Below are 26,605 nucleotides of genomic sequence, written 5' to 3' on the forward strand. Positions count from 1 at the left end.
CTAACAACAAACTGCCCTACGGAAAACGCACCGCACCGGCACGATAATGACAGAAAATCGTTACGATTTTGAAGCATTTGAATAATCTGGATCTGAAGGATCTAGAAAATGTGAGAAAATTATAGATTTCCATGATATACGGAATCAAAATTATTACAAATTATTTTTTCTTAACTGAACAATATTATTTAAATAAACAAATATGCATTACGTTTTATATTTGAACACTTTTAACAAAACATCGAAGAAATTTTCAAGCGGAAAGCTAAATGCGTTTCTGTTGAAGATACAGATTTGTATTACGTAGAGAGATTTAGTGGAAGAATTTATATGTATAAAAAATTGAGTGGAATTTGATTGGCTTCATTGTGCGGCGCAGCCGAATTTTTTTTATGATATGGAAATTGAAATTATTAAAAATAAATTTCGAAATTCCGCGAAATTCCGTTAAATTTCGTTAAAAGAATGATTTTTCTGTCGAAATTTTTGAAATTTAACGATACGAAACGAAATCAGTAATTCAGATTTCGCTATACTAAAATTCCGCGGAATTCCGCGGAATTTCGTTTCGAATGTCCTAAAACGAAATTTTTCGAAATACCGCATATGCTTAGTCATTTCTCCTATTGAGTTTTGACATTGGACAACGTCTTACCCGAAGGTACTGGGTGTCAAATCAGAATCTAAAATTGGAGACCGTCACGAAATCATTCAGATTTTGAACGATAATACAGCCTTTATCTTCATTTTTGAGATTTATGTATCAATCGACTCGGAAACTCTCCAGCAATTTGTCAATTTCATTGAAAGTTTCGATTATTCACGATAAGCTATTAAAAATTTCAATTCATGTCCTACCCAGTAAAAACATAAGAATCAACCAATCCCGTTCATGCATTCCCAACACGGACATCAGAATGATGTAAGTCACGAACCTTTTGACCCACCGTTTCATTTTCTCTGGGTATAAATAGACCTGTGTTTCGCGCCCGCGCGTCATTTCGGTTCGAGGATCCACGGAGAGCGGACAGAACGATGGCAGTGAAGGCGGTGTTTGCTGCATCTGTAGCGGCTCAGCGGCAAACAGACTATCGTTGGCGTCATCGGCACTCCAGTGAAAATTTCTCGCATGGTTCGGGATCTGGATTTGTTGCAGTTAATTTGGAAGGCGCATTATTCGAAATTAATCAGTTCTCTTCAGAAACTCAATTTTCCAAAAGAAAAGTTTGAGCAGAATACATTTACATCAAGGACAAATCATCATTATTTGGCCACAGCGGAAATTAACTTCAGCAGCAGAATCACAAGCGCGCGTAGGACTGTTGAGTGGTTGCTGTTGCAGAGATGCATCTGAACACGAGAACGCGTGTTCGTGTTCAAAATGTTTTGAACACAGCACACTGTTCAAGAGCACTGACCTAAGTTAGCAACTTGTATCCTAGGAAAACAAATTCAAGCCACGGCATGCTACACATTTTTCGGCTGGTAATGGAACACGTGGGCATCTAACGGATAGAAATCAAGCATGCTTGTATGTTTTTGCATAGTTCCAAATCTAAGGAATCTTAGTTACCATGATCGTTTTGCTTGCGTACCAACCCAGTGCACACTGAACAGTGTTCAGAGTTCAAAACTAAGAACACAAAGGCACGCTCTTGGCTCATGTGCTGTTCAGGATGCATCTCTATGCCTGTTAGTGATTCGCAAGTCGCATTATTGATATTATTCGGTTCTTCTCAGGAACCAACATTCTATAAAAGGGAAGGTTAAGGAAGAATTTGGTTCAAAGTGAAAATGAATTGCTTGGCAATCGCAGAAAGTTTCCGTCCGTAGCACGCGTCGGAAGGAGATGCTGCCGCATGGATGATATCAGTATCAGTAATGTGTAATTTTATTTCAATATACTTATTTGGTTTTGTTGCTATTAGTGTTCGGAAAGGCGCTTTACGGAGAATAATTCAATTCTTTTCAGAACTACAATTTTACAAAAGAGAAGGTTGAGCCAAGAAAATTTTTCTTCAAAGTGCATATCATGATCGATTTGTGATGACAGAAAATTTCCGTCGTCAGTCTCTCTCAGACTGCAAAAATGTATTCGCATGCAGAAATGTACTCCACCACGCTGCTTCAACGATCTCCACAAACGACAGCGGAACAAGCATGTTGCGATCGAAATGGCTCGCGTGCGCGGAAAAGCAGCTTTCTTGTAGTCAATAATGTAAACCCTCTAGCTCCACCGCTTTGGTGAGTGTTCGCACTCATCTCGATTAACAAAGAGGCGGGACTAATGCGCCGTTTCACTTGATTACAAGAAAGTTGCTTTCCCGCACGCGCGAGCCATTTCGTTAGATATGTCGTAGAAAGCGGCAAGCGGTCCCAACATCTAGATCTGGATTTGTTTCAGTTTAGTGGGAAGGCGTATTATTGTAAATCAATCGATTCTTTTCAGAACCTCAATTTTCCAAAAGAAAAGTAACTAAATTAATGATTTCGTGTGTGTTACTTCTACGTGAAGTTAAACGATTTACAATGATATGGAAATGCTAATATCATCTTCCAAACTTGGACGTACATGTTCATGATAGCATTAGAGGCGAAAGTATAGAAGTGCCTGCCGTATCCTAACGGAACTATCAATTCTATACTTTCGCCTCTAATGCTATCATGAACATGTACGTCCAAGTTTGGAAGATGATATTAGCATTTCCATATCATTGTAAATCGTTTAACTTCACGTAGAAGTAACACACACGAAATCATTAATTTAGTGTACTACCCTTGGTGGGGGCATCCATCAATCCAGCTGTTATTGGTCGACGGTACAGCAGCAGTGCCTTTCTCTGCTTTGTTCTCTCCGAGGCAGCCAAGTTGGTTGCGACGAGACGGACGCAATGAGAAAACAGAACTGTGCAATAAAAATCCTATTCGACTAAATGCTGATGTCATATTAGAAATTTGGAGACAGTACTCGTCGATAGCAAATCCTTCTGCACGCGATGGCACATGAGCAAGTCAAACCACCTTCCTTTTGCCAGTGGAGATATATCAGCTTCCACACTGATATTCTTCCCTCCCCCTTCATACGGGAGCTTGGCAGAAGGAAGGTCGTGCGATATGTGCCATCATAAATATTGCCCTCCGCTCGCTTTCAAATCGACTTCTATAAAAACATTCTTCATGCCTGCCGTATCCTAACGGAACTATCAATTCTATACTTTCGCCTCTAATGCTATCATGAACATGTACGTCCAAGTTTGGAAGATGATATTAGCATTTCCATATCATTGCAAAAGAAAGAGTTGAGCAGAATACATTTTCATCAAGGACAAATCATCATCGCTTGGCCACAGCGGGAATTGACTGCGGCAGCAGAATCACCAACACAAACAAACGGCCCTTCTCAGGGCCACCAAAAATGTTGACGAAAGAGAGAATGTGGCGTACCTGAGTTTATGATAACCTGTTTTGTGTCGAGTATGTGAGATCCACAAAATTTGTGCAAACCATGTATTCGAAGGATTTTGTTTGATTTTGCACACATTTTGTGAACTACTCTGGTCAATTCAATCGAGATTGATACTCTGCGTATTTGATTGTACTTGTTTCCCCAAAAGAAATTTTAAAAACCTGCTTTTGGAAATTCTATGGGTCTGTCTCATTTGGAGAATTAAACTTAAAAGTGACAGTTCGAGAATTAAAAAATCATCCCGTTATAAGAATGGCTGGTGCTACCCAGCAATTCCAATAGGACATCGATGGAAAATGATTCGATATCTGTCAAAAGTAATCTTGCTCTGCGAGCAGGGTTATTTGATAATTATTGAAATGTCACTTTTAAGTTTAATTTCAGTTTAATTATCCAATTGAGACAGACCCTTAGTAATTTTGTGTTGAATATTCTAAAAAATTGCCTTTTGAAAATTTAAAAAAAATTCCATTTGGAAATTTTGAAAAATTTTATTTTGGAAATTTTGAAGAATGTTCGTTTAGAAATTCTTAAGAATTAACCATTGGAAAGAATCCCATCTTAGAAATTCTAAAGAATTCCCTTTTGGATATTCCTCATATTTATTTGTTAGAATAGCAAATTCAGTATAAGTCTGTCATCGAAAAAAGAAATAAATCAATTTCTTCGGAGCTCTAAATCAACGTTGTTCCTCTATATTATCCGACCAGCATTCGTTATTGCTAGGTGATTCAATTTGCAATTAAAGGAAAAATATTTCCCACACATGACATAACTGGCTGGGATCAGTGGTGGTGCGAAGAATCCGCCCCGGATGCCTTACCGTACTGTTTCTCCCACCAGACAACGTACTCCTCCTTTCGCTTCTCGCGACGGGCAAAATATTCCGGGAACTGTGCCTTCTCCAGCGGGTGCCAGTAGTCCAGCACCCAGTCTGGAGGAATCACCTCACGCTCGAAGGCCACACCGCCGGGCGACATGGGGACTGGAATCAGAAACGAAGATTGAAACCCTTGAATGGACCTAGAAACCATGATTACTCACATTTCTTTGGCTGGAAGTGCTGTGTTTCGAACAGTTCCCGCTCACCATCGGCAACCAACTTAGAGATTTTGGCTGGATCTTTTTCGTTCTTGTTCTTATCGAAGCGTTCCCGCATCAACACAGCTTGGTAGCGGAAGATGTGTCTGAAAAACAACAAAAGGTACAATATTCATTTAGGTCTTATCAATTCAGTTCAGAAGTTCGATTTTTCTCACGTTAAACCTAATTTTGGAATTGGTGCGCTGTATAGCGCATTACCAAATGAAAACAGGACACCACTTTAGAAGTCAGTTTTAGCGTACGGATCGAGAAAAATACAACTTCGGTATTCGACTGAATAAATTGATATAATCGTCCGGCGGACAGTGTTTGTTTTGAACGTGAGCAGGTCTACAAAATTACATAAGCAAGGGACCGCACAAGGATGCACTTACCTCCGATCGTACCAACTTTCCAGATTCCGAAGGGACTTTTTGTACAACGAACAAACCCGGCGTGTGTGGGCGATTACCGCGGCCGACGGAGCGGACATTTTCGATGGTTCCCTCGGGGGATGTAATGGAAAAATAAATTTGTTGCTTCTAGCTCGCACTTGCTCTTCTCGATGCACAGTCCGTCGCTTCGATGAAAATCATCCGATTCGTCAAATCTCGGGTTTTGACGTTTCGGTACAATGAAACTTTTTAAAGTCCTGTTGAGACGACGCGTCGCTCCGGCGTTACCACTCTCCTATCCCTCGCATATAGAGCTTTGTTGTTTATTTTTACGTGGAGCTTGCAGTTGCTCATCGAATCGAAATCGGGAAACATAAACCGGATTGGAATCATCCTGAAAAGAGAATTTTAATTAAATTTAATATCAGTGGTAATTAGTGAACATTCGTAATATGACTGTTAACAAATATTCCATCTTGCTTCCTACGTACAATGAACGAGAGAATTTACCCATCATTATCTGGTTGATCGTAAAGTACATGAAACAAGCGTAAGTTTTTCATTGGGATCAGGATTTGCCACGTCCTTTATAAATTATAATATTCCATAGGAACATTGACTACGAAGTAATTGTAATCGATGATGGTAGTCCTGATGGTACTCTGGACGTTGCCAAGGAACTGCAGAAAATTTACGGGGAAGATAGAATTCTATTGCGACCGCGAGCATCAAAGCTGGGCCTCGGGACTGCATACATTCACGGAATAGAGCATGCGAATGGAAATTTCATCATCATTATGGACGCCGATTTGAGCCATCACGTTAGTTGGACGGCACATTCCATCCCTGTTTCCCACTAAACCAATCCCTTCTCGTAATTTCAGCCAAAATTCATTCCACAATTTATCAAACTGCAACAATCGGCGGAATATGACATCGTATCTGGTACTCGTTATAAGGGCGACGGCGGTGTCTACGGCTGGGATTTCAAGCGGAAGCTCATCTCGCGGGGCGCTAACTTCCTGTCCCAGTTGTTGCTCCGGCCAAACGCGTCGGACCTGACCGGATCCTTCCGGTTGTACAAGAAGGAAGTGTTAAAAGAGCTCATCTCCCGGTGTAAATCCAAGGGATACGTCTTCCAGATGGAGATGATTGTCCGGGCTCGTCAGCTAAGCTACACTGTCGGTGAGGTGCCGATTTCTTTCGTGGATCGCGTGTATGGACAGTCGAAACTAGGTGGCTCGGAGATTGTTCAGTTCGCTAAGAATCTGCTATATCTGTTTGCTACTACTTAATATTTCAATTTAGGTAGTAAATGTGTTTCCGGACGTAAAATCGTTTTTCAATTTTCTAAATAAAGTAAATTTTTATTTTATTTTAGTCATATACTCTACTTTTATTAAGCTCTAATCAATACTACTGTAGTTGGTTTGTCCATCTCCGGTGTGGTTACGACGAGGAAGCAAAGAGTAAAACAGGAATCGCAAAATGAAATTCAATTTTACTAGATGCTTATGTCAGGATTTGTACTTTTTGTTTCGATGAGATGAAATCCAGTTCCGGATCGAAGGAGTTTTTTTGTAGACTGAGGTGAAAACATTTTTTTCGCTTCCCATTCTCTTCCCTATAATGAATGTGGAAGATAAACGATAATCGTGTCTCCTGAGCTACTGATGAAATTCTTTTTTCATTTCATCATTTTTACGTCTCACTCACTGTTCGTTCGGGTCACGACATTGGCGCAGTCGGTAGGATGTCGTGACCCGCCATTTCTTTCCCAAAAATCTCCAACACCGTAACTTTTGAAACACGTTTTATTTAGTCAAGAAACTGACTGAGTCAGTCAGGTCAGACTTTTCTTTCTCCAGCCTACTGCGTTCTCGATTTGAATTTTCTTGCAACCAAACGCCTATTGCGATCCAGATTTGAATGCTCCCATGGAATATCCATTAATTACGTAACGCGAAAATTGGGTATTTTTGAACCCCCCTCCCTCCTATGTCAGCCGGAAGTCGCATGTCCTGCGCGCGTGCTCCTAGGTTCATTACCATACCGCCACCGTTGTCTGCCGTATCGCCATTCAGGTGCTCTTCGTAGTGCTGCCGCCACCTTTGGATCTCTTTGAATCATCTCACGCTCGTTTGTAAGAAGGTTCCCGTTTATGTCCTTACACATATTGGGCTGTGGCACGTGGCCCATACGTGAACGGTTCAACTTCTCATAGAACTTTCGTGCATTATTAGCGCGGTACAGTTCCTCTGTCTCTTCACGAAAATCGAGTTTTGTCTGTTCCGCGCCCGCTTGTATCGTACCTCGTTCGCCCTCGTGCGGTGTTGCAGCAATCTCGCCCATGCTGCATTCTTCTCCTCAACTAACTGCTCACATTCGCCATCATACCAGTCGTTTCTCTGATCAGGAGCCACCGTGCCTAGTGCAGCGATTGCGGTGCTTCCAATGGCGGATCGAATATCTCTCCATCCTTCTTCATGAGAAGCTGCGCCTAGCTGCTCTTCCGCTGCGCGTAGTCTTGGGCTAGTCTACCGTCTTGTAGCCGCCCAATGTTTAGCCGCGGCGGATGGCTCCGACGCGTGTTGTACATCGTCGAGAGTTTTGAGCGCAGACATACTGCAACGAGATAGTGGTCGGATTCAATATTCGCACTGCGGTAAGTCCGTACGTTCGTGGTGTCGGAGAAGAATTTACCGTCGATTAGAACGTGGTCGATTTGGTTTTCCGTTACTTGATTAAGTCCCAGGTAACCACTAGCACTTTATTTCGCCTTTTCGGCTATATAGGGCTATAAAAGAGCCAGTATAAAGTTTGTTAGCTATGTGATAGCATTTTAGTCGCACGTACGGCTAATTTTAATGCTTACGGTTACCTGGGGTGATTTCCATGTGGCCTTGTGGATATTCTTGCGGAGGAAGAAAGTGCTTCGGACTACCATTCCGCGGGAGGCTGCAAAGTTTATGCATCGTTGGCCGTTGTCGTTCGATACGGTACGCAGACTATCATGCACAGGGCTGTTTAGCGTCCCACCTAACACCAGGGCATGGGCTTGTTCGCTTTGAGCGGCACACGGTCGCTTTGGCGGAGCCTACTTGCGGATACATGCAGCTTTTTATGGAGGTTTAACAGGGCCCACTGTCAAACCTCACCACATCCTAGGCAGGCGCCAGAACTCCCAGATGGCGGGGAGGGATCGTCAAACCCTTGGACATAGTCCCTGCTACCCCCAAAAGCCATTACAGCGTGTTAGATCAGAGAAGTTACGAAGTGAAATTGGGATCAAACCGGATTTGTTTGAGGAGGAGTGTTGTAAACTGGACAACCAAACCGGAAGATCAAAGTAGTCATGTATAATCTTCTACAGTGGCGTAGCCAGAAAATTGGTCTGGGGGGGGTTTTCCGAACATTTTTTTTTATGAAAAAAAAAATTTCTTCCAAAAAATTTGTCTCTGGGGGGGGTTTTATGCCCAAAACCACCCCCGTGGCTACGCCACTGATCTTCTATCTATCTTCTATATAATGAAAATGAAATGGGCGTATCCGCATAACTCGAAAACGGCTGAATGGATGTTCTCCATTGCTTCAGCAGTTAAATTCGTTATAGTTTCCGACGGGTTTATATGATATTTCTTCATCCGAATATCACGAGTTAGGTTGAGTAAATACTAGATTTTGTTGGAATATCAGGTAGTGTGCAACGCTTCGCTGTAGATCGAAGATGGATAAGAAGCGGGCGCCGGTTAGTTGTAGTTGCCCTTTGGTATAGATTAAGGAAATTTGTTTTGGATTATTGCATATACCTATTGTTGAATAAAGAGAGCTGCAGCTGCTGGCAGAAGTATCAGTCAGTAGCCTGCCGTGGTGTAAAGAGAGGGAACTCTAGTTATTATTATTTGTGAGGGGGTTCCCTTTTCTCCGGCCAACAGATTTAAGATTCATATGGAGTTTCGCATGGGCAGTTCACAACGCGCATTTCGCCTACTATGCAGGGCAACGTCTGCCGGGTCGACTACAGTAGACGTTCGATAACTGCAAGTCATATAACTGCAATGCTTTTTAACTGCAATTCGATAGTTGCAACAGTTTTGCAGTTATCGGATCGCTAAACTTCAAACTGATGTCAAACTCAATGACAGCTGCATTGCGCTGCACATTTGGATGCACTTTTATTGCATCTGACGTCGATTGACAACCGTTTGACGTCTAGAATGAGTTGCAGTTATCGAACGGCATTCGTTAACTGAAAAGTAAACATTTTGCAGTTATCGAACGGCTACTGTAGTTTTATTCTATTCTTTCTATATAATAAAAATGAAATGTTCTGTGTTCGTATCCGCATAATTCGAAAACGGCTGGATAAAAGATATTTTAGTTACTAGATAAAGATTGTCGCTGTCGTCGCTGTCCGGAACATCTTTTGCTGGCGAGGATAGGGGAGCTAAATGTTGTGAGATGCCTACTAGCCTTTCGATTCATGAGAATCCTTTCCCTCATCTGACAATGGTATTGGTAGCACTGTCTTGCATTATTGGTACCACTGCGAGGAAATGTTGGTACCACTGGCTCGCACTGCAAAACAACGCTAAAGCGGATGTGGTTTTGAATCCTTATGATTCGTCGCCATTTTCAGTACAGACTTCTGTGAGGTAAGTCGTGTTTCGTGTGTGATCGTTCTCTCTCATGTCGAGTGATTCTACAACAGTAGTTATTAGAAACTTACGACTTCTAAATCCGGATCCTACTGGTTATTTACATTGGCGACCGTGCTAGGACAATATTAACAAATGAAATCGCATGTAGAATCACTCGGCAAGGATTCTTTTTTCTTGTTCTTAATGATGCAAAAGTGAGTTGATTGTTGAAAGTGAGGAGTTGGTAAGGAACACCACAAAGACGCGTGCCTGGATTATTATCCTGCCTTTGAAATACGTGTAAGGAAAACTGCTCCAGGGAACACATCACGAAAATATCAGCTTTTGTTGAGAGACTGATAGCTGTGTTTTATGTCAGACGAGTAAAGAACACCGTCAGTGTCAGTCAAAAACGGCGTGCGTAATGGAAACCACGAAATAAGAGAACAATCTTTCAAGAGTAATGGAAACTCTTATATAGAAAAGGCGAGTGCAAAAGAAATGGCCGCCTGTAGGGGTGCGTAAGGTAAACCACCAAATTAAAATTTAATATCAAAAAGGTATTGAATACCTTCAATGATGATAGGTGATTCGAGATAAATATCAGTAAAAGTGTGTAAAGAAAACCACCTAGAAACGTATATAATTATACATATAAAATTAATAATTGTCCAGAAGGGTAATGAAAACCTTTAATGAAAAAGACAGGAAAGATAATTGCCAGTAGTAAAAATAAATATGTAACGAAAACCATTCAAAAAAGCGAAATTATGCAACTAATTTGCATAATCAGAAAGTAAACATAGTATAAAGAAAATAGTATTTGAACATTGAAACCTGATTGAAACATTTTTAGTTAATGTAGTAGTGGAATAAGCTAAGTCCAAAAGCTGTGTTCTCGAAAGAAAAAACTGAACTATGTAGGGTATAAGTAAATTTCTGATCAAAGAACACATTGAACAGAGGATTCTAAAGTGGAATGTTCTTTTTTATTTCAAAATTTCCAGAATACAGTTAATAGTTGAAAACAAGCGAGAGAATGGAAGGTGAAGGAAAATACGTACGCGTATATCAGTTCAACGAAGGAGAGTACGATGGCTCCGATCACGAGTGGGACACAATAAGGCACTCGGACGTTGGACGGTTTGTTCGGGCTCCGGCCATTTATGATGACGAGGTAGAGCAAAGCGACGAGAATGCTCACCAGCTGGTCCCGTTGGATCCGAATCGGGAGAACGAAATATTGAAACAGACGATCGCTGATCTACAGAAAACCATCGCTGAGATGTCAAGCTCTGGAGGTCAACGCAAACAAAATGCTGGGCCTACCGACGCTGAGGAGAGCTGGAACAACTATCGAACAATGTCATTGTCACAGTCGGAAGGACCAAGCGTAAGATGGGACCAGATGAAGCCTTTTCCTAAAAATATACCAGCGAACAAAATGTGGGAGGAATAGTCGAAATACATCGAGAATTTCGAAATTGCTGCCTCACTGTCCAACGCCATCGATCCCGTACGACGATCCCAATTACTTTTTCTGTCTATGGGCGATCAACTACAGGGCATAGTAAGAGCAGCCAAGCTTCGTCCGAACCTAAATGATAAAGAGTGCTATACTGTCTTCATTAGGAACATTGAAGACCACTTGCGCTCCATGACCGATACCGCTGCAGAGCATGAAGCTTTTTCATGCATGCAGCAAGGTATTGGAGAATCGGTAATGAGCTTCCACGCAAGGTTGATGGAGAAAGTTCGCTTGTGTAGATACAGTGCTGTCGACCAGGAGCGTTTCGTTCGTGCTCAACTCATGAAGGGCATGACAAACAGGGAGCTAGCCAAGACTGCCAGGACTTTTGGTCACGAAACCAACGTTATCGTGCAGGCTGCAACTCGAGACGAAGCGTACCAAGGGGAAACTACCAGAACAGCATCGATGAACCACCATGAAGTAATCAATCAAGTCCGCAGTCGTGTGTCAAGGTTTACAGTGAAGCGAGAAAACAGAAGCGCATCCAACGAACCGCAAAGTAAGCAGTACCGTCGCGAAGGACTTCGATCCAACATCCGTCCGGAATTGTGCACCCGATGTAACAAATGGATGCATCGGAATCGCCCTTGTCCAGCTCTGAAGCTCAAATGCAACGCGTGTGGTAAATTTGGCCACTTTGCTGTAGTATGCAGATCAGCCCGTATCAATGCAACGCAAACTTACGATCTACCCAAGGGCATGCCGGAAGAAGTGAAAGTGGTCACGAAAGATGAGGAGGTAAAGTAAACTTAAATTAAACTGTATTAATCAATTAATTGAAATACAATACATACCAGTTACGAGTTGAAAAACAATGTTTTATTTTAACAGCTTAACGCACTTTCGCTTGAGGACGTTCTGATCGACTGTCGTGTGGGATCCTCTAATCCCTTAAAGTTCTTAATCGATTCAGGGGCGGATGTAAACGTCGTTGGAGGCCATGACTGGCAATATCTGAAAAATGAGTTTGAATCGGGATCAGTAGAGCTGAAACCTATCGCAATTAACTCGAATATAGGACTACGAGCTTATGCTGCCAGTGTTCCGATGAAGATAGATTTTGCTTTCAGAGCAACTATAGCAGCGACGGGATCATCAAACTCGGTGGATGCAGATTTTCTGATGGTGAAGGATGGAAAACGGTCTTTACTGGGCAGATCGACAGCCAGCGACTTAGGCTTATTATTCGTTGGGGCGCAAATACGTAAATGCGAAGTAGTTGACAACGGAATATTCCCGAAGATGCCTGGCGTCAAAGTGAGATTCAGCATCGACAAGAGTGTGCCTCCTACGCGTAACGCATACTTCAACATACCTGCAGCTTATCGAGAAGGTGCCCGACGACGGCTTATGGAGATGGAATCATGTGGCATAATTGAGAGAGTGGTAGCAGCACCACAATGGATAAGTGGCATGTCTGCAGTGTCAAAAGGAAAGGACGATTTTCGGTTGGTCGTAAACATGAGGGCCCCTAATAAAGCTATAAAGAGAGAATACTTCCGGTTGCCAGTGCTCGACGAGATGAAAATTAAATTGCAAGGAGCTCGATACTTCACGAAGCTAGACCTAAAAAGTGCCTACTATCATTTGGAACTGAACGAAGAATCAAGGGACTTAACAACGTTTCTGGCCGAAAACGGTATGTTTCGCTTCACTCGTTTAATGTTCGGGGTGAACTGTGCGCCGGAGATTTTTCAACGCGAAATGACTCGAATACTGGAGGGCATTGAACACAAAATAATCTACATTGATGATGTACTTCTTTTCGCGGACAGTTTAGAAAAACTACGTGAAACAGTTGCCCAGGTGCTCCAGATCTTCAAAGACAACAACTTGACGCTTAATACAGAAAAGTGTGAGTATGACAAAACGGAAGTAATTTTTCTCGGGCATAAGTTAGATGCAGATGGGTTCCATATTGAAGAGGCTAAAATCGGAGCCATAGCAAAATTTCGACGTCCTACAACGATCTCGGAACTGCGTAGTTTTCTTGGTTTGGCATCGTTTGTTAGCCCTTACATAAGGGGTTTTGCTGAAATCTCAAGTCCTTTATGGTCGGTTGTGGGATCTAAAGCTTGGTATTGGAATGAACAGCAAGAGAGAGCGTTCAATAATTTGAAGCAACAAATAATCCGTTCCACTGTTTCATTGGGTTATTTTTCGGAAAATGATGAAACCATACTTTACACCGATGCTTCACCGAATGCCATTGGTGCAGTGCTAGTGCAAGAAAGAAATGGTAAACATCCGCGCATAATCAGTTTTGCATCGAAAACTTTGACGGACACCGAGAAGAAATACGCACAGAATCAACGAGAGGCTCTTGGAGCGGTATGGGCAGTAGAGCACTTCTCGTACTTCTTGCTCGGCCGACATTTCACTTTGCGTACCGATGCCAGTGGAGTCACCTTTATTTTTAACCGGTCGCGAGAAAACTCAAAAAGGGCTCTAACCAGAGCAGACGGATGGGCTCTGAGGCTCAGTCCTTATGATTATTCGATAGAGTATGTAAAAGGTGTCGACAATATAGCAGACCCATCGTCACGACTATATGAAGGTAATGATGGGCCGTTTGACGAGGTATCGAGTCCATGGGAAGTCGCTCATATTGAAGCAAACGTAGTGGGTTTCATAACCGAAAATGAAATCAAAGAATGCACAAGAAAGGATGAAACTCTGCAACTGGTAAACTTAAGAGTACAATTTTTCGAAATTTGAAATAATTTATATTAACATTTTAGGTTATAAAGGCCTTGGAAACTGGAGACTGGCCGGCGCAATTAAACAGGTTCCAAGCAGTATCCGAAGATCTTCTTATTAAAGATGGTGTGTTGATGAAGCTTGGTTGCGCTGTAATCCCAGAGAAGCTACGTTCGAAAACACTCGAAGTGGCTCACAAAGGACATCCATTGACGGCAAAATTAAAAAGCATTCTCCGCGAACGAGTGTGGTGGCCAGGAATGGCAACAGATGCTAATGAATGGGTTAAGTCGTGTGAAACATGCGCTGTTAACGGTAGGCCCGAAAAACCGACCCCCATGCACCGCTTGTTTGCACCCAAGACAGTATGGGAAACAATCGCCCTGGACTTTAATGGTCCTTATGCTAGATATGGTGGAGTCTCGATTCTGGTTATAATCGACTACAGGTCAAGATATGCTATTGCAAGACCTGTTAAATCAACAAGTTTTGAAAACACGAGAAAAATACTCGAAGACGTTTTCAACAAAGAAGGTTATCCCGAGACGATTAAGTCAGACAACGGACCGCCCTTCAATGGAGAAGAATACCGAAACTACTGTAATACAAGAGGTATACGTATGATCTTCTCTACGCCATTCTTTCCACAACAAAACGGTCTAGTGGAAAATTTTATGAAGGTTGTGAACAAGGCGATGTCTACTGCTCAGTCGGAAGGATGTGATTTTAACGAAGAGCTGCAAGCGGCAGTCAATGCTCATAATGCTGCAGCCCACACAGTTACCAGGATGGCACCAGAAGAAGTTATGTTTGGTAGACGGATTCGGAGAGGCCTGCCTCTGTTAAACCGTGGAAGAGTGTCTATCGATGAGAAACTACTGGACTCAAGAGATGTCGAAGCAAAACTTCGCTCTAAGGCCCATGAAGATGCTCGGAGAAGCGCAAAACCTTGCAAAGTCTCCCCTGGCGATGAGGTAATATTGGAACGCCACTCTAAAGGGAAGGGAGAAACAAGGTTTGATAAAACGCGATACACTGTTATTCAAGAGGAGAACGGCAACCTGCTCCTTGGTAACCAAACCGGTCATCATGTTCGACGGCATGTAACACAAACGAAAAAGGTTAGTCGATGGAGAAGCTCGGATAACAAAGCATTACCAGAAGCAGAAATCCCAAAGCGGACATCTAGAAAAAGAAAAACTCCAGTCCACCTGTCGGATTACGTACGACAAACGGAATATTTAGAATAAGTCATGAACGTCGGAATTGAGGATGAATGTTGGCATATCGTTTTATGGATCACAAATATAAATGAACTAACTAGCTTTAAAATCGGTAAATACTCACGGCGGTTTTATTTATTTACTTTTTCCCAACTACTCGTTTTGGTATAGTTTTACAAATTGGGTCCTAGTGAGATGTTGCTCGTAATCCGCCGTCAAAAAAAACTGCTGCCGTCATCAACTACTTCGGATGTTTTCAGGTTAGGGTCTTTCGCCATCAGTTGATCCGATTCATTTCTTAGAATGGAATTATTAGGGCTGTATCCATCTATGCGTTGTTTTATCCGGCACGATATTCCACCCTTGTATCGTATCCGGTAATCCAAGTTGTAGATTGGTCCTGCGAATGTAGATTTTTCTTTTCGCTTCATTTTTCAGTTTTTTTTTTGTCTATTGCGGTTGATGTATAATAAAACGAATAAATTTGAACTGTTGAAGCTGTTGAAGGCAGAAAAAAAACAAATTTGAGAGTTGTCAAAACAAACTGTCAGTTTCGATTGAAGTGCACGCTCGTCCAGCTGAACTCAATTTTGAGTCGCTTCAACTCAAAATAATAACTTCTTCAGAGACGTCAAACGCTGAGTAACTGAGAATTATTATTTTGAGTTAGTTTGACTCATTTTGTATAAATCGAAGCAGAACTAAAAAATGAGTTCACAGTGAAAATTTTAAGAAGTCCAACGGTCGCTGATAGAACTTCATGTAAGTTTTAATAACCTAAAGTTTCAACCAAATTGAATATTTTGCTCTTTTTCGTTGCAGAACTAAAATCATGAAGCAACAATCCAACTATTCAGACAAGGTATTCTTGTTTCTCTATACAGTATTCTTGTTTCCATATGAATCTATTTACTTATCAAGTATTTTGAAAATTATAGTTTCGAGACTTTGGCGACAGCCCTTTTAAACTACATCAGATATCAGCATCAGTGATCGCTATTACGGCATCCAGATGCTGTTCAATGAAGATATGAAGGTTCAAAAGGGGGCTTAGGCAGCGGTCCACGGTTAGAATCCTAACGACCTTTCAGCAGCCCGCCGCAGCTATTTTAAGAACGTTTTAATTATTATTGTATTATAGCAATCAGAATATGTATTTTAATATGATGTAATTCAATTTATATTTGATAATAAATGTATGTGCTCTGTTTCCGATTTAATTCATTTTTGACTGGGGACCAAGATTGGTTTTCTCGATTTGACAAACTCAAAATCCTATATATCAGATTTTGTGAATTTGAGTTGAAGCAACTCAAAACAAAATATCTTCCTCCGTTACTCAAAATTGAGTTCGATGGCCTTAACTCAATTTTGTCTTGAGCCAGTTTTTACGATTTTGAGTTAAACTGACCCAAAATTGAGTTCAGCCGGACGAGCGTGTGGCGAATGGGGCGAATGGCGATTCGCCATGATTTGAACCCTTGCAGCATACACGCTCGTCCAGCTGAACTCAATTTTGAGTCGCTTCAACTCAAAATAATAACTTCTTCAGAGACGTCAAACGCTGAGTAACTGAGAATTATTATTTTGAGTTAGTTTGACTCATTCTGTATAAATCGAAGCAGAACTAAAAATGAGTTCACATTGAAAATTTTAAGAAGTTCAACGGTCGCTGATAGAATTTCATGTAAGTTTTGATAACCTAAATTTTCAACCAAATTAAATATTTTGCTCTTTTTCGTTTCAGAACTAAAATCATGAAGCAACAATCCAACTATTCAGACAAGGTATTCTTGTTTCTCTACAGTATTCTTGTTTCCATATGAATCTATTTACTTATCAAGTATTTTGAAAATTATAGTTTCGAGACTTTGGCAACAGCTCTTTTAAACTACATCAGATATCAGCATCAGTGATCGCTATTACGGCATCCAGATGTTGTTCACTGAAGATATGAAGGTTCAAAGGGGGTTTGGGCAGAGGTCCACGGTTAGAATCCTAACGACCTTTCAGCAGCCCGCCGCAGCTATTTTAAGAACGTTTTAATTATTATTGTATTATAGCTATCAGAATATGTATTTTAATATGATGTAATTCAATTTATATTTGATAATAAATGTATGTGCTCTGTTTCCGATTTAATTCATTTTTGACTGGGGACCAAGATTGGTTTTCTCGATTTGACAAACTCAAAATCCTATATATCAGATTTTGTGAATTTGAGTTGAAGCAACTCAAAATAAAATATCTTCCTCCGTTACTCAAAATTGAGTTCGATGGCCTTAACTCAATTTTGTCTTGAGCCAGTTTTTACGATTTTGAGTTAAACTGACCCAAAATTGAGTTCAGCCGGACGAGCGTGTAAATAATAGCATACACTCAGAAAAAGTTAGAACCTATAAAATTCAAACATGTAAATATTTGCAAAGTTTGAGCATACTAAAGTAATCTATTTGAGATATAAAGTTCTATAAATATATACATGTATACACATAGGATACGGAGGTTATACTAATTAAGTATAAACTACAAATGAACTAAGCTGTAGAATTAACCAGGAAAAATGCGATCAGTATGGATCAGAGTGTATATTGTGTATCCGAAATAGATATCCAGATACAAGAAACTTTCCCAACTTCGGAAGTAGTGCGCTGGATTCGCCTAAAGATGCGCTAAATAACGCGTCAATTAGTTTGACAAATAAAACTTCGGAAGAAAGTTCGGTTCGGAAGTCCCGACTTCCGAATTCTAACTTGGTGCTACGCCGACAATAGCTCAGGTGTTGGAATTTCATACATGCACGGAAAAACTCGTTTTGGCACTAATTCATTCGAAAATTGTGTATTACGTCACCTAGGGAATACCGTAAAACCCCGCTAATTCGATAGAGATCGAATAGAGAAAAAACAAGATAACAAATAATTAGTATAAGTTATAATGTTATAATGGAAAGTACGGAACCACTCTACAAGCCTATAAGATTATTTGTAATAGTTGTAGCTTTGTTGTCGCTACAAGCAAGTGTCTTGGCGAAATTGGAGAAATGATTCTCAACCTTGAAACCTGTGTTCGATTTAATGAAAACTCTCCGGGAAGACCTAATACTTTAACACAGTTCTAGTAACGCCGCAATTTTTTTTTGGAGAAGAGGGAGAATGTGAGGTGCCTACTAGCCTTACGATTCATGAGAATCCTTTCCCTCATCTGACAATGGTATTGGTAGCACTGTCTTGCATTATTGGTACCACTGCGAGGAAATGTTGGTACCACTGGCTCGCACTGCAAAACAACGCTAAAGCGGATGTGGTTTTGAATCCTTATGATTCGTCGCCATTTTCAGTACAGACTTCTGTGAGGTAAGTCGTGTTTCGTGTGTGATCGTTCTCTCTCATGTCGAGTGATTCTACAACAGTAGTTATTAGAAACTTACGACTTCTAAATCCGGATCCTACTGGTTATTTACAAATGTCAACGAAGGAAAATCCATATATGGAAGGAAGTAGCAGCCGTATTCCATGGCTTTCAAATATTTTTTTATTGTTTTATGTTTATGATTGATCAATTCATTGAAGCATTGAATGCGATAATAAAAATGAAACATTTAATCAATTTTAATTGTAGAATTTTATTTTGGCAAATTCAAAATGAAAATGCAAATATGAGAATGAAAGTTAAAAAAATTGTTGTTTTGAAAGTACCAGTACACTGATAAAAATCCACACATATTTATTGGCAAAAATCTAAAGAAATTTACAAATAAATTTTATGTGTGCGTTAATAACCACCCGCTATAGGAGAATCCACATAAAGGTTATTAGTTAATAACGGTTATGTGTGTTTCCACATATATGCTACGCGAATTCACATAGCCATTATGTGGAAAATGCTATAGTCAAAATTTATGTGTGCCACACATAATGGATATGATTGGATTTTTGTCAGTGTAGTTGACTCCAATGTAAAAAGGACATCTTATTTTGAGAGAAAAATGTTAATATAAAAGGTTTGGCGTTTTTCAAAGCTCTTGCCGAAGTGAAATTTTTTGCATTGGTAAATATAACAATTCTATACAGTTGACGTTCGATAACTGCAAGTCATTTAACTGCAATGCTTTTTAACTGCAATTCGATAGTTGCAACAGTTTTGCAGTTATCGGATCGCTAAACTTCGAACTGATGTCAAACTCAATGACAGCTGCATTGCGCTGCACATTTAGATGCACTTTTATTGCATCTGACGTCGATTGACAACCGTTTGACGTCTAGAATGAGTTGCAGTTATCGAACGGCATTCGTTAACTGAAAAGTAAACATTTTGCAGTTATCGAACGGCTACTGTACTTTCTACTGAAAATCACTAACTCATTTTCTTAATTTTACCTGGGTACTGCGGATAGAGCCGCTTTTCTGCGCTCAAGCGAGCAGAGGGATATTTTGAAATCACTCCCATAAACCAAATTATTTTGCAGTTACTTGACTGTCAAACATTTCCCGCTCTTCGAATTTCTCTTTCCACGCTGCATGAAAGCGCACAAATGCGCTAGACTCTACATGACTTTACGATTGTTTACATACATTCATGCTCCAATCAGCTGCTGAATCTCTTGAAATTTCGTGACGAGTGCTTTTTAGTTGCATTCCCACTAATTTTCCACTCGAAATATAATGTGAGAATATTTGTTACAAAGAATACAAAACTTCAACAAAATTTATTTTTATTTTTACCCAAAAAAATAACAATACTTCTCAATATTAGATCAGAAACGAACATAACCACAATCTTCAATGTTTGGCTCCGGCACAATAGAAAATTTTGGCTTCAGTTTGACAACCAAATCGATTCTATCCGCACCACCCAGAATTTTACTAACGTTTCTTTGACTTCTACCAACTATTTTTTTTGTGTGTACGATTTGACAGGTATGTACCACACATGTTTCGGACAGCAGAACAAAGGGAACCGAAGCGACAATCTTTATCTAGTAACTAAAATATCTTTCAGCTGGATGGATTTCCTCAATTCCTTCAGCAGTTAAGTTCGTTATAGTTCCCGACGGGTTTATATGATATTTTCTCATGCAAAAATTATTAGTAAAGTTTAGTAAATCGTAAAATAAAGATTCGTATGGAAATTTCGCATGGGTAGTTCTCAACGCACATTTTCGCCTACTATGCAGGACAACGTCTGCCGGGTCAACTAGTACAGAATAAATATTTTTTCATTCATTGTAACACTGTCAAATCAAACGTATGTATCTAGCTTACATATTGTATCCAGCTTTCCACGCTCGGTAATGGCGGCTAGTCGGTGTGTAAAAATCAATCAGTCACTGTACTTTTTGACACTAGCTGGAGGAAATCTCACTGGCGAAAAGGCCTTTTTTCCCTTCCCCTCACCCACACTGAACAAAAACTTCACCCGAGACTTCACCCTAAAAGGGACTGAAAACTGATTCACTCCCGCCCCTTAACGAATGTCAGTCACATCTCGGATGATGTTCATACGGCAGAATTTTGCAGCCGATGATGAGCATCCGAATGAGAATCATCCAATAGCCGAATGAGAAGACAACATATATACGGAGTATTTAGCAGACGATAACGCAAAAGCTTGAAAGATAATGCAAAAACCGTTAGGGGATAAAAAACCATGAATAATTGCATATTTTTTGTAACAAACTTTTTATTTATTGTTTCGAATCAGATTTGTGGTTTACATTATGTTCCGAGTTCATACCATTATTTGATCGCCTTATCTAATAGAACTACAGCAAACTAGCAGATTTATGATGTCCATTCCCGTTGGATGTTGAATCCGGCGCGATTCCGCGGACTCCATTGCTACGGCAGATCTCCGATCGTACTCAGCGAATAATGCAGACCTACCGTCGTCCAATATGGTTGCCGGATTGCGGCCAGCTTGTTGAGGCATATTTCCGATCCGGTTGCGGTAATTCATGATGTCCATTTTTACGAATATCTCTTGATTTTTGCTAGGGGTTATGGCACAAAATTTTTAAATTTGCCCTCAATCTCTCGCTGACCAGACACTTCGTTTTACGATTCCGCAGCTAAAAATAAAATCAGTCAATTAACAATTTACAATTGTATTAGTTATTTCTAAATTACTTACCAACTGTGTTTGAAACTATTAAATATTCCGCTTTGGCTCACTTCAAAATGACGACATCTTCCGTCAACAATCAGTCAGCTAGGAACGCCAGTGAGCTTTCCTCCAGCTAGTGTCAAACAGTACAGTGACCGATTGATTTTTACACAGCAGCAAGCCGCCATTACCGAGCGTGGAAAGCTGGATTATCTACAATCCCTAGAAAAATTCATGCCAATCTGTTAAAAACCTTATTTTTGGCGAGTAGTTCTAAGTAATGCAATTTGATTCCGTACACCCTTTATAACTTAACTACGGTCGTGATGATTTGATCCTGGAACGGTTATTCCGAAAACAGGTTCCCGTAGGGCCTAAAGTGGCCATCAACTCAATCAAAATAAACTCTGGCAATATGGATATAAAAATTTTTGAAATTGTTTCGGAAGCATCGGAAATCAGATCAAAATCGATAACAAAATCGGATTGAAAACGTGATAAAATGGGGGGTAAAAAAATGACCCGATTTGACGCTGTGTTTCAATAATATATTTTTTGTTCGAAAAATGGTTTCCGCTTGTCTTGTCTTGTCTTAGCACATGTACAGCCAGTATTGAAAAGCATCCTGGAAATGTCGGTTGTATTCCCGAGCATTTTCTTGTCTGCATCTGGGTACTGCGGATAGAGCCGCTTTTCTGCGCTCAAGCGAGCAGAGGGATATTTTGAAATCACTCCCATAAACCAAATTATTTTGCAGTTACTTGACTGTCAAACATTTCCCGCTCTTCGAATTTCTCTTTCCACGCTGCATGAAAGCGCACAAATGCGCTAGACTCTACATGACTTTACGATTGTTTACATACATTCATGCTCCAATCAGCTGCTGAATCTCTTGAAATTTCGTGACGAGTGCTTTTTAGTTGCATTCCCACTAATTTTCCACTCGAAATATAATGTGAGAATATTTGTTACAAAGAATACAAAACTTCAACAAAATTTATTTTTATTTTTACCCAAAAAAATAACAATACTTCTCAATATTAGATCAGAAACGAACATAACCACAATCTTCAATGTTTGGCTCCGGCACAATAGAAAATTTTGGCTTCAGTTTGACAACCAAATCGATTCTATCCGCACCACCCAGGTCTGCATTAATATTTGCAGCATATTAATTACCATGTGATTTTTCTTTGAATTATTTATAGGATTTTTTGAAACATGTTGCAAAGATTTTGGTGGCAAATTCAAGTCACACGATCAAAAATTCGAACAAAAAAAAAATCGTGTAAAAACAAAATCCTGTGTACTAAATAACATGATCAACGAATAGTTTTGAATCTACGAAAGGAAGAAACGGGGACAGCCGTACCAACCGTTTCACATTCAGGGGGAAAGATGATTGACGAATCGTTGGAAGTGACTTTGCTAAGAAGATTAATGTACACTCCATGGGTCGTCGACGTCTTGGGATGGGACACAGTTTTTAGTCTAGTGCCCTGGCTTATACACTGATGGGCATAAGTATTCGCATAAATTCAGATAGATTACTATGAAACTATGACAAATACTTATGTACATCAGTGTACATATATGCCTACACGTAAAAAAATCTAATTATTTTATTCATTAGATTTGATTTATATTCATTATTGCGCAGATAAACATAAATTTCATAACTCGTGAAATGATTTTAATATCATATTTGAATATGATGTATTTAGCGTGTTCATATGAAGTATTCCATAAAGCAATAGAAAGTATAAGTTTTGCTTAATGGCAAAAATGTATTCAGCTAAACTTATACTTTCGTTACGGATTGGATTTGAAGAAAAACATGGCGCTTGAATGATTTCGGTAAGTGTTCTCATTAATTACTTCCTTACTTTTGGCAATCTAATCTATTTGATAATAATATTTGTATTTACAGAGTATATCAAGTCAATCAGCAGCTGTGCCTTTTCGGTGAAAATATGTAGGATTTACCGGCAATAAACACAAGGAGCTTCCGGAGCAACCATCTCAGCGCATCGGCCGATTTTCGCTACCGCTAACCAAGAAAGGTGAGGCAATAGTGTTCATCATTATGTGCAAAGTAAATATTTAATGATTGAATTATTTTTATTTCAGGGTTCACAAACGTTTGCTCAAAGAAGGGAAAATGACAATATGGTGAACATGCAGATTAGCCAGCAGCTTCACCCACTTCTTCAACATCATTCGCGGATAATTTGGAAAGTGATCATAAAACCTCCCACGCAATACAGCAGAACGGCAACGGAAACGGCAGGATTGACAGTTTCTGTCGCCGTTCCACTGAATTGCGTTTGGAGCCTAGTTTGGGGCTTAAAGAGTAATAAATGTATAACCACATTCAAGTTGTTGATTTTATTTATGTATCTAGAAAACGTGGAAAAATATTGAACTATAAACAACGCAAATGGAAAGCATTAACGAATTTAATCATTTTATTATTATTTTTCTTATGACGTTCATGAAAAGATATTTTAGTTACTAGATAAAGATTGTCGCTTCGGTTCCCTTTGTTCTGCTGTCCGGAACATGTTGGGTACCAAGCTGTCAAATCGTATGGATTTTCCTTCTTTGACATTTAGCTCCCCTATCCTCGTCAGCAAAAGATGTTCCGGACAGCGACGACAGCGACAATCTTTATCTAGTAACTAAAATATCTTTTCGTTCATGCGACAACCGCATGGATGTTATACTCAATCCAGTTGAAACCGGAAATTAGGGGCTAGCGAAGTTGGATTTTTATCACAAGCCGTACGTTAAACCTAACTTCGGAAGTGGTGCGCTGAATAGCGCTTCGCGATATTAAAACAGCGCACCACTTCCGAAGTAAGGTTTAACGTACGGATTGTGAGAAAAATCCAACTTCGCTATCCCCCAATTCCGGTTTTCAACTGGATTGAGAATATTAGAAATCTAATATTGAGTATTCAGAATTGACATGAAATGTATAAGTTTTGTATTATGATTATATTATGGGGTATCTAATAGCTTTCATCCCAATAATGCATACAGTTCATTAAGAAAACACAATGGCAAAAAAGTATGTGTTTTGCTGAATGCATTTGTTAAGGAAATTTATTTTCGTGTAGGTTTAAGCGCCATTACTCGCTCTCTGGAACGAAAGAAAAAGAAACAAAAGCGATGAAAACCAAGCGAAAACTCAAAACGATAAAATTATACCAAATTTTTACTTACAACTTCTCCATTATATATATATATATATATATATATATATATATATATATATATAAATATATAAAAATAAAAATGGTTTCCGCTTGTATTTATAAAATTTTAACCTTTTCATGAGTAAAAAAGGAGTTTGTCGAGCTCTGGATTACATGTTCTGTAACATAAGGGTTGAAAGTTTATTCAATATACCTACAATTTTAATATTTGTAAGTATGTATAGGCTCTCTAGTACATAAAATATGTAAATATTTCGTAGCTTTTAATTTATTTCTATGCGTTCACAAATGAACTTGCTGTTGTTTTATATTTCACAATTGAAAAAAGTAATAATAATAATAAGACCAAGAATCGAACTTTTCATCTCTAGAATTTATTTTTTCACGTATTGTCCATACAAGTGTATTCGGATATAATAACTGTCTCGTTTGAAAGTAAACTGATGTTTTTTTTTAAAAACAATTGCCAAATGATCAATTAATTACAATTTTCACACGGAATCTATTAATAATAAGTAGTTTACGATATTAATTTTATCAAGAAAAATCTAATATGTAACTAACTGAAGAAAAAAAATAACAAATAACCCTCCTCAAATAAGCATCGCTCGGATGCTTTCAGGGAGATTCAACAACATTGATTCAACAACAATAGAACATAATATCACTCCCATTTCTAAGCTTTCATCCGCTTCTTACCCTTCTTGGCGATTATTACATCGTCTGCCTCGGCTTTGCGTTTCTTGACGGCTCTACTATTCTCCGGAACGGCGGCAGGCTCGTTCGACTCTTTCGCCGGTTTGTCCAGGTCAGGATTCAACTTCACCGAACCAACCATCACCCTGTTGTTCCCCGTGAGCTTGATCAGAAGCTTTCTTTTGAGGGCCGCTTCCATGGCGGGTTTCAGTTGTGTGCTCATTTCGACCTTACGTACCTGATAGTGGAGTTTTAGGTAACGCTTGATCTTGTGTATGGAGACTCCCTTCTCTAGATTCTCGCCTGGCGAATTTCGAACAGCCTCTAGCACCCTATCCAGCATATTTTTCACCTGAACATCTTCGTCACTGCTGGTGGCGTCACTACTGTCCTTATCGCTGCTGTCCGACGCGATGAGCGGTGTGCTGGTGTTGATGCTCGTTAAACGCTCGACGAAAGGTATTTCTTCGTCAGAGGAGCTGAAAAGTCCTGGTGCAGGCGCTGGCATGATGGTTTCAATGGTCACTGGCTGCAATGATATTTAGTTCTATGTGTTAGGCCTAGGATACTTGATAGATTTTGTGCATGATTGAACCTTGAAATTGTATTGTTGGCAATAATGTGCACAAACCGAGCAATCCATATGTGAAGAAATAACCTGAATTAGGAAATAAAAAGTTAGTTGAAATAAGGTATAATAAGAACTGTAAAATAAAAAGTAAGGAATTTGTTTGCACACACACACTTAGCAGATACAGAAACTACGTTAAATAAAAGTTATAGCCTGGCTCTGCGCATATCCCGTACATACTGTACATACACTTCACAATTAATCGAGCGATATTGGTTTCACTGAGTTCTATTTGCTTGTTACGAAATTCACAGTCTTTAAAACGAGCACGCAATAATGCAAATCTTGGCATTCAAAATTAAAAGTAAAGTTCATACATACATGTATAACGCCTTATTCGTTTTATTTATACTTACACCTAATCAATGAAAACTAACAAACCTCAAATATACAACACAAAAAAAGCAGCACACGTGGTATTCAAATGAATTATCAACTCCTATACTGTTCGAATTTATACATTTTTATTCACTGTACGATACGAATTTTAACATTTTAGCAAAAAAACACTTTTCTGCCTTTTAGTACGTAGATAACGCAGGAACAATTTCCACCTTTGGTAATTAACTGTTGCCAACGGGTAATGCCAACTGTTGTGAGCTGCTGTGACCGCAAGCAAGCCAAGCAAGAACTATCATTCTGACGACCGATAAACCACGATAAACGATATATTGGATCACGATGGGTATAATAAAACTTGCATAAAACAAAAAGGGAAAATGGAATGCATTCCAATATGGCATTTGTTCTATTGTCAATAACTTGCTCCCATATTGATTACGTTCGCAAAACGAACGCTTTTTGCAGCTATCCCTGCGTGCTCACTATTATAGAGAAAAAAAATCACAAAATTGAGAAACAAAACAATTTGCACCCCAATTCTTTGCTTGCGATAATCTAAGTGAAATGATTCT

At 39.6% G+C, this 26,605-nt stretch overlaps 4 protein-coding genes and 1 long non-coding RNA gene across 7 annotated transcripts; 3 read left to right on the forward strand and 2 right to left on the reverse strand.

Moving 5' to 3' along the window:
- Positions 1-4,127: 4,127 nt before the first annotated feature.
- LOC134213271 (NADH dehydrogenase [ubiquinone] 1 beta subcomplex subunit 9) lies at positions 4,128-5,144 on the reverse strand. The gene is made up of 3 exons (XM_062692156.1): positions 4,945-5,144; positions 4,511-4,653; positions 4,128-4,451 (listed from the first exon to the last, which is right to left on the reverse strand). The coding sequence occupies exons 1-3, from the start codon at positions 5,040-5,042 to the stop codon at positions 4,252-4,254; spliced, it is 441 nt and encodes a 146-aa protein (XP_062548140.1). The 5' UTR covers positions 5,043-5,144; the 3' UTR covers positions 4,128-4,251.
- A 123-nt stretch (positions 5,145-5,267) lies between these two features.
- Positions 5,268-6,319, forward strand: LOC134213270 (dolichol-phosphate mannosyltransferase subunit 1). The gene is made up of 3 exons (XM_062692155.1): positions 5,268-5,494; positions 5,555-5,765; positions 5,829-6,319. The coding sequence occupies exons 1-3, from the start codon at positions 5,397-5,399 to the stop codon at positions 6,237-6,239; spliced, it is 720 nt and encodes a 239-aa protein (XP_062548139.1). The 5' UTR covers positions 5,268-5,396; the 3' UTR covers positions 6,240-6,319.
- A 4,092-nt stretch (positions 6,320-10,411) lies between these two features.
- On the forward strand, positions 10,412-15,146 carry LOC134210238 (uncharacterized protein K02A2.6-like). Its single transcript, XM_062686282.1, has 3 exons — positions 10,412-11,853; positions 11,947-13,800; positions 13,857-15,146. Exons 1-3 carry the CDS (start codon positions 11,131-11,133, stop codon positions 15,063-15,065), a joined length of 3,786 nt encoding a protein of 1,261 aa, XP_062542266.1. The 5' UTR covers positions 10,412-11,130; the 3' UTR covers positions 15,066-15,146.
- Positions 15,147-22,771: 7,625 nt separating this feature from the next.
- On the forward strand, positions 22,772-23,560 carry LOC134217522 (uncharacterized). The gene is made up of 3 exons (XR_009981075.1): positions 22,772-23,000; positions 23,074-23,206; positions 23,274-23,560. It is a non-coding gene; the product is annotated as an uncharacterized LOC134217522 (long non-coding RNA).
- A 1,159-nt stretch (positions 23,561-24,719) lies between these two features.
- On the reverse strand, positions 24,720-26,314 carry LOC134217523 (uncharacterized). Of its 3 annotated transcripts, none has more exons than XM_062696285.1 (3): positions 26,073-26,314; positions 25,656-25,718; positions 24,720-25,589 (listed from the first exon to the last, which is right to left on the reverse strand). In XM_062696285.1, the coding sequence occupies exons 2-3, from the start codon at positions 25,701-25,703 to the stop codon at positions 25,041-25,043; spliced, it is 597 nt and encodes a 198-aa protein (XP_062552269.1). In that variant the 5' UTR covers positions 25,704-25,718; positions 26,073-26,314; the 3' UTR covers positions 24,720-25,040. The 3 variants fall into 3 exon arrangements, with proteins under 3 accessions (XP_062552269.1, XP_062552268.1, XP_062552270.1); XM_062696284.1 differs by having other exon boundaries at positions 26,048-26,313; XM_062696286.1 differs by lacking the exon at positions 26,073-26,314 and adding an exon at positions 26,013-26,031.
- Positions 26,315-26,605: the final 291 nt, after the last annotated feature.

The sequence above is a fragment of the Armigeres subalbatus genome, chromosome 2 (genome assembly GCF_024139115.2).
Source record: "Armigeres subalbatus isolate Guangzhou_Male chromosome 2, GZ_Asu_2, whole genome shotgun sequence".
NCBI lineage: Eukaryota > Metazoa > Arthropoda > Insecta > Diptera > Culicidae > Armigeres > Armigeres subalbatus.

What these genes read in the sequence shown, in the direction of transcription:
- LOC134213271 (XM_062692156.1), bottom strand. Translation starts at nt 5,042, where the DNA reads ATGTCCGCTCCGTCGGCCGCGGTAATCGCCCACACACGCCGGGTTTGT. An exon ending in GAAAGTTGGTACGATCGGAG is followed by an intron (nt 4,654 to 4,944) that starts GTAAGTGCATCC and finishes GTTGTTTTTCAG; the next exon opens with ACACATCTTCCGCTACCAAG. An exon ending in GCACTTCCAGCCAAAGAAAT is followed by an intron (nt 4,452 to 4,510) that starts GTGAGTAATCAT and finishes TTCTGATTCCAG; the next exon opens with TCCCCATGTCGCCCGGCGGT.
- LOC134213270 (XM_062692155.1), top strand. Translation starts at nt 5,397, where the DNA reads ATGACTGTTAACAAATATTCCATCTTGCTTCCTACGTACAATGAACGA. An exon ending in GTAAAGTACATGAAACAAGC is followed by an intron (nt 5,495 to 5,554) that starts GTAAGTTTTTCA and finishes AATATTCCATAG; the next exon opens with GAACATTGACTACGAAGTAA. An exon ending in ACGCCGATTTGAGCCATCAC is followed by an intron (nt 5,766 to 5,828) that starts GTTAGTTGGACG and finishes TCGTAATTTCAG; the next exon opens with CCAAAATTCATTCCACAATT.
- LOC134210238 (XM_062686282.1), top strand. Translation starts at nt 11,131, where the DNA reads ATGGGCGATCAACTACAGGGCATAGTAAGAGCAGCCAAGCTTCGTCCG. An exon ending in TGGTCACGAAAGATGAGGAG is followed by an intron (nt 11,854 to 11,946) that starts GTAAAGTAAACT and finishes TTATTTTAACAG; the next exon opens with CTTAACGCACTTTCGCTTGA. An exon ending in AGGATGAAACTCTGCAACTG is followed by an intron (nt 13,801 to 13,856) that starts GTAAACTTAAGA and finishes TTAACATTTTAG; the next exon opens with GTTATAAAGGCCTTGGAAAC.
- LOC134217523 (XM_062696285.1), bottom strand. Translation starts at nt 25,703, where the DNA reads ATGGATTGCTCGGTTTGTGCACATTATTGCCAACAATACAATTTCAAG. An exon ending in GCCAACAATACAATTTCAAG is followed by an intron (nt 25,590 to 25,655) that starts GTTCAATCATGC and finishes ATATCATTGCAG; the next exon opens with CCAGTGACCATTGAAACCAT.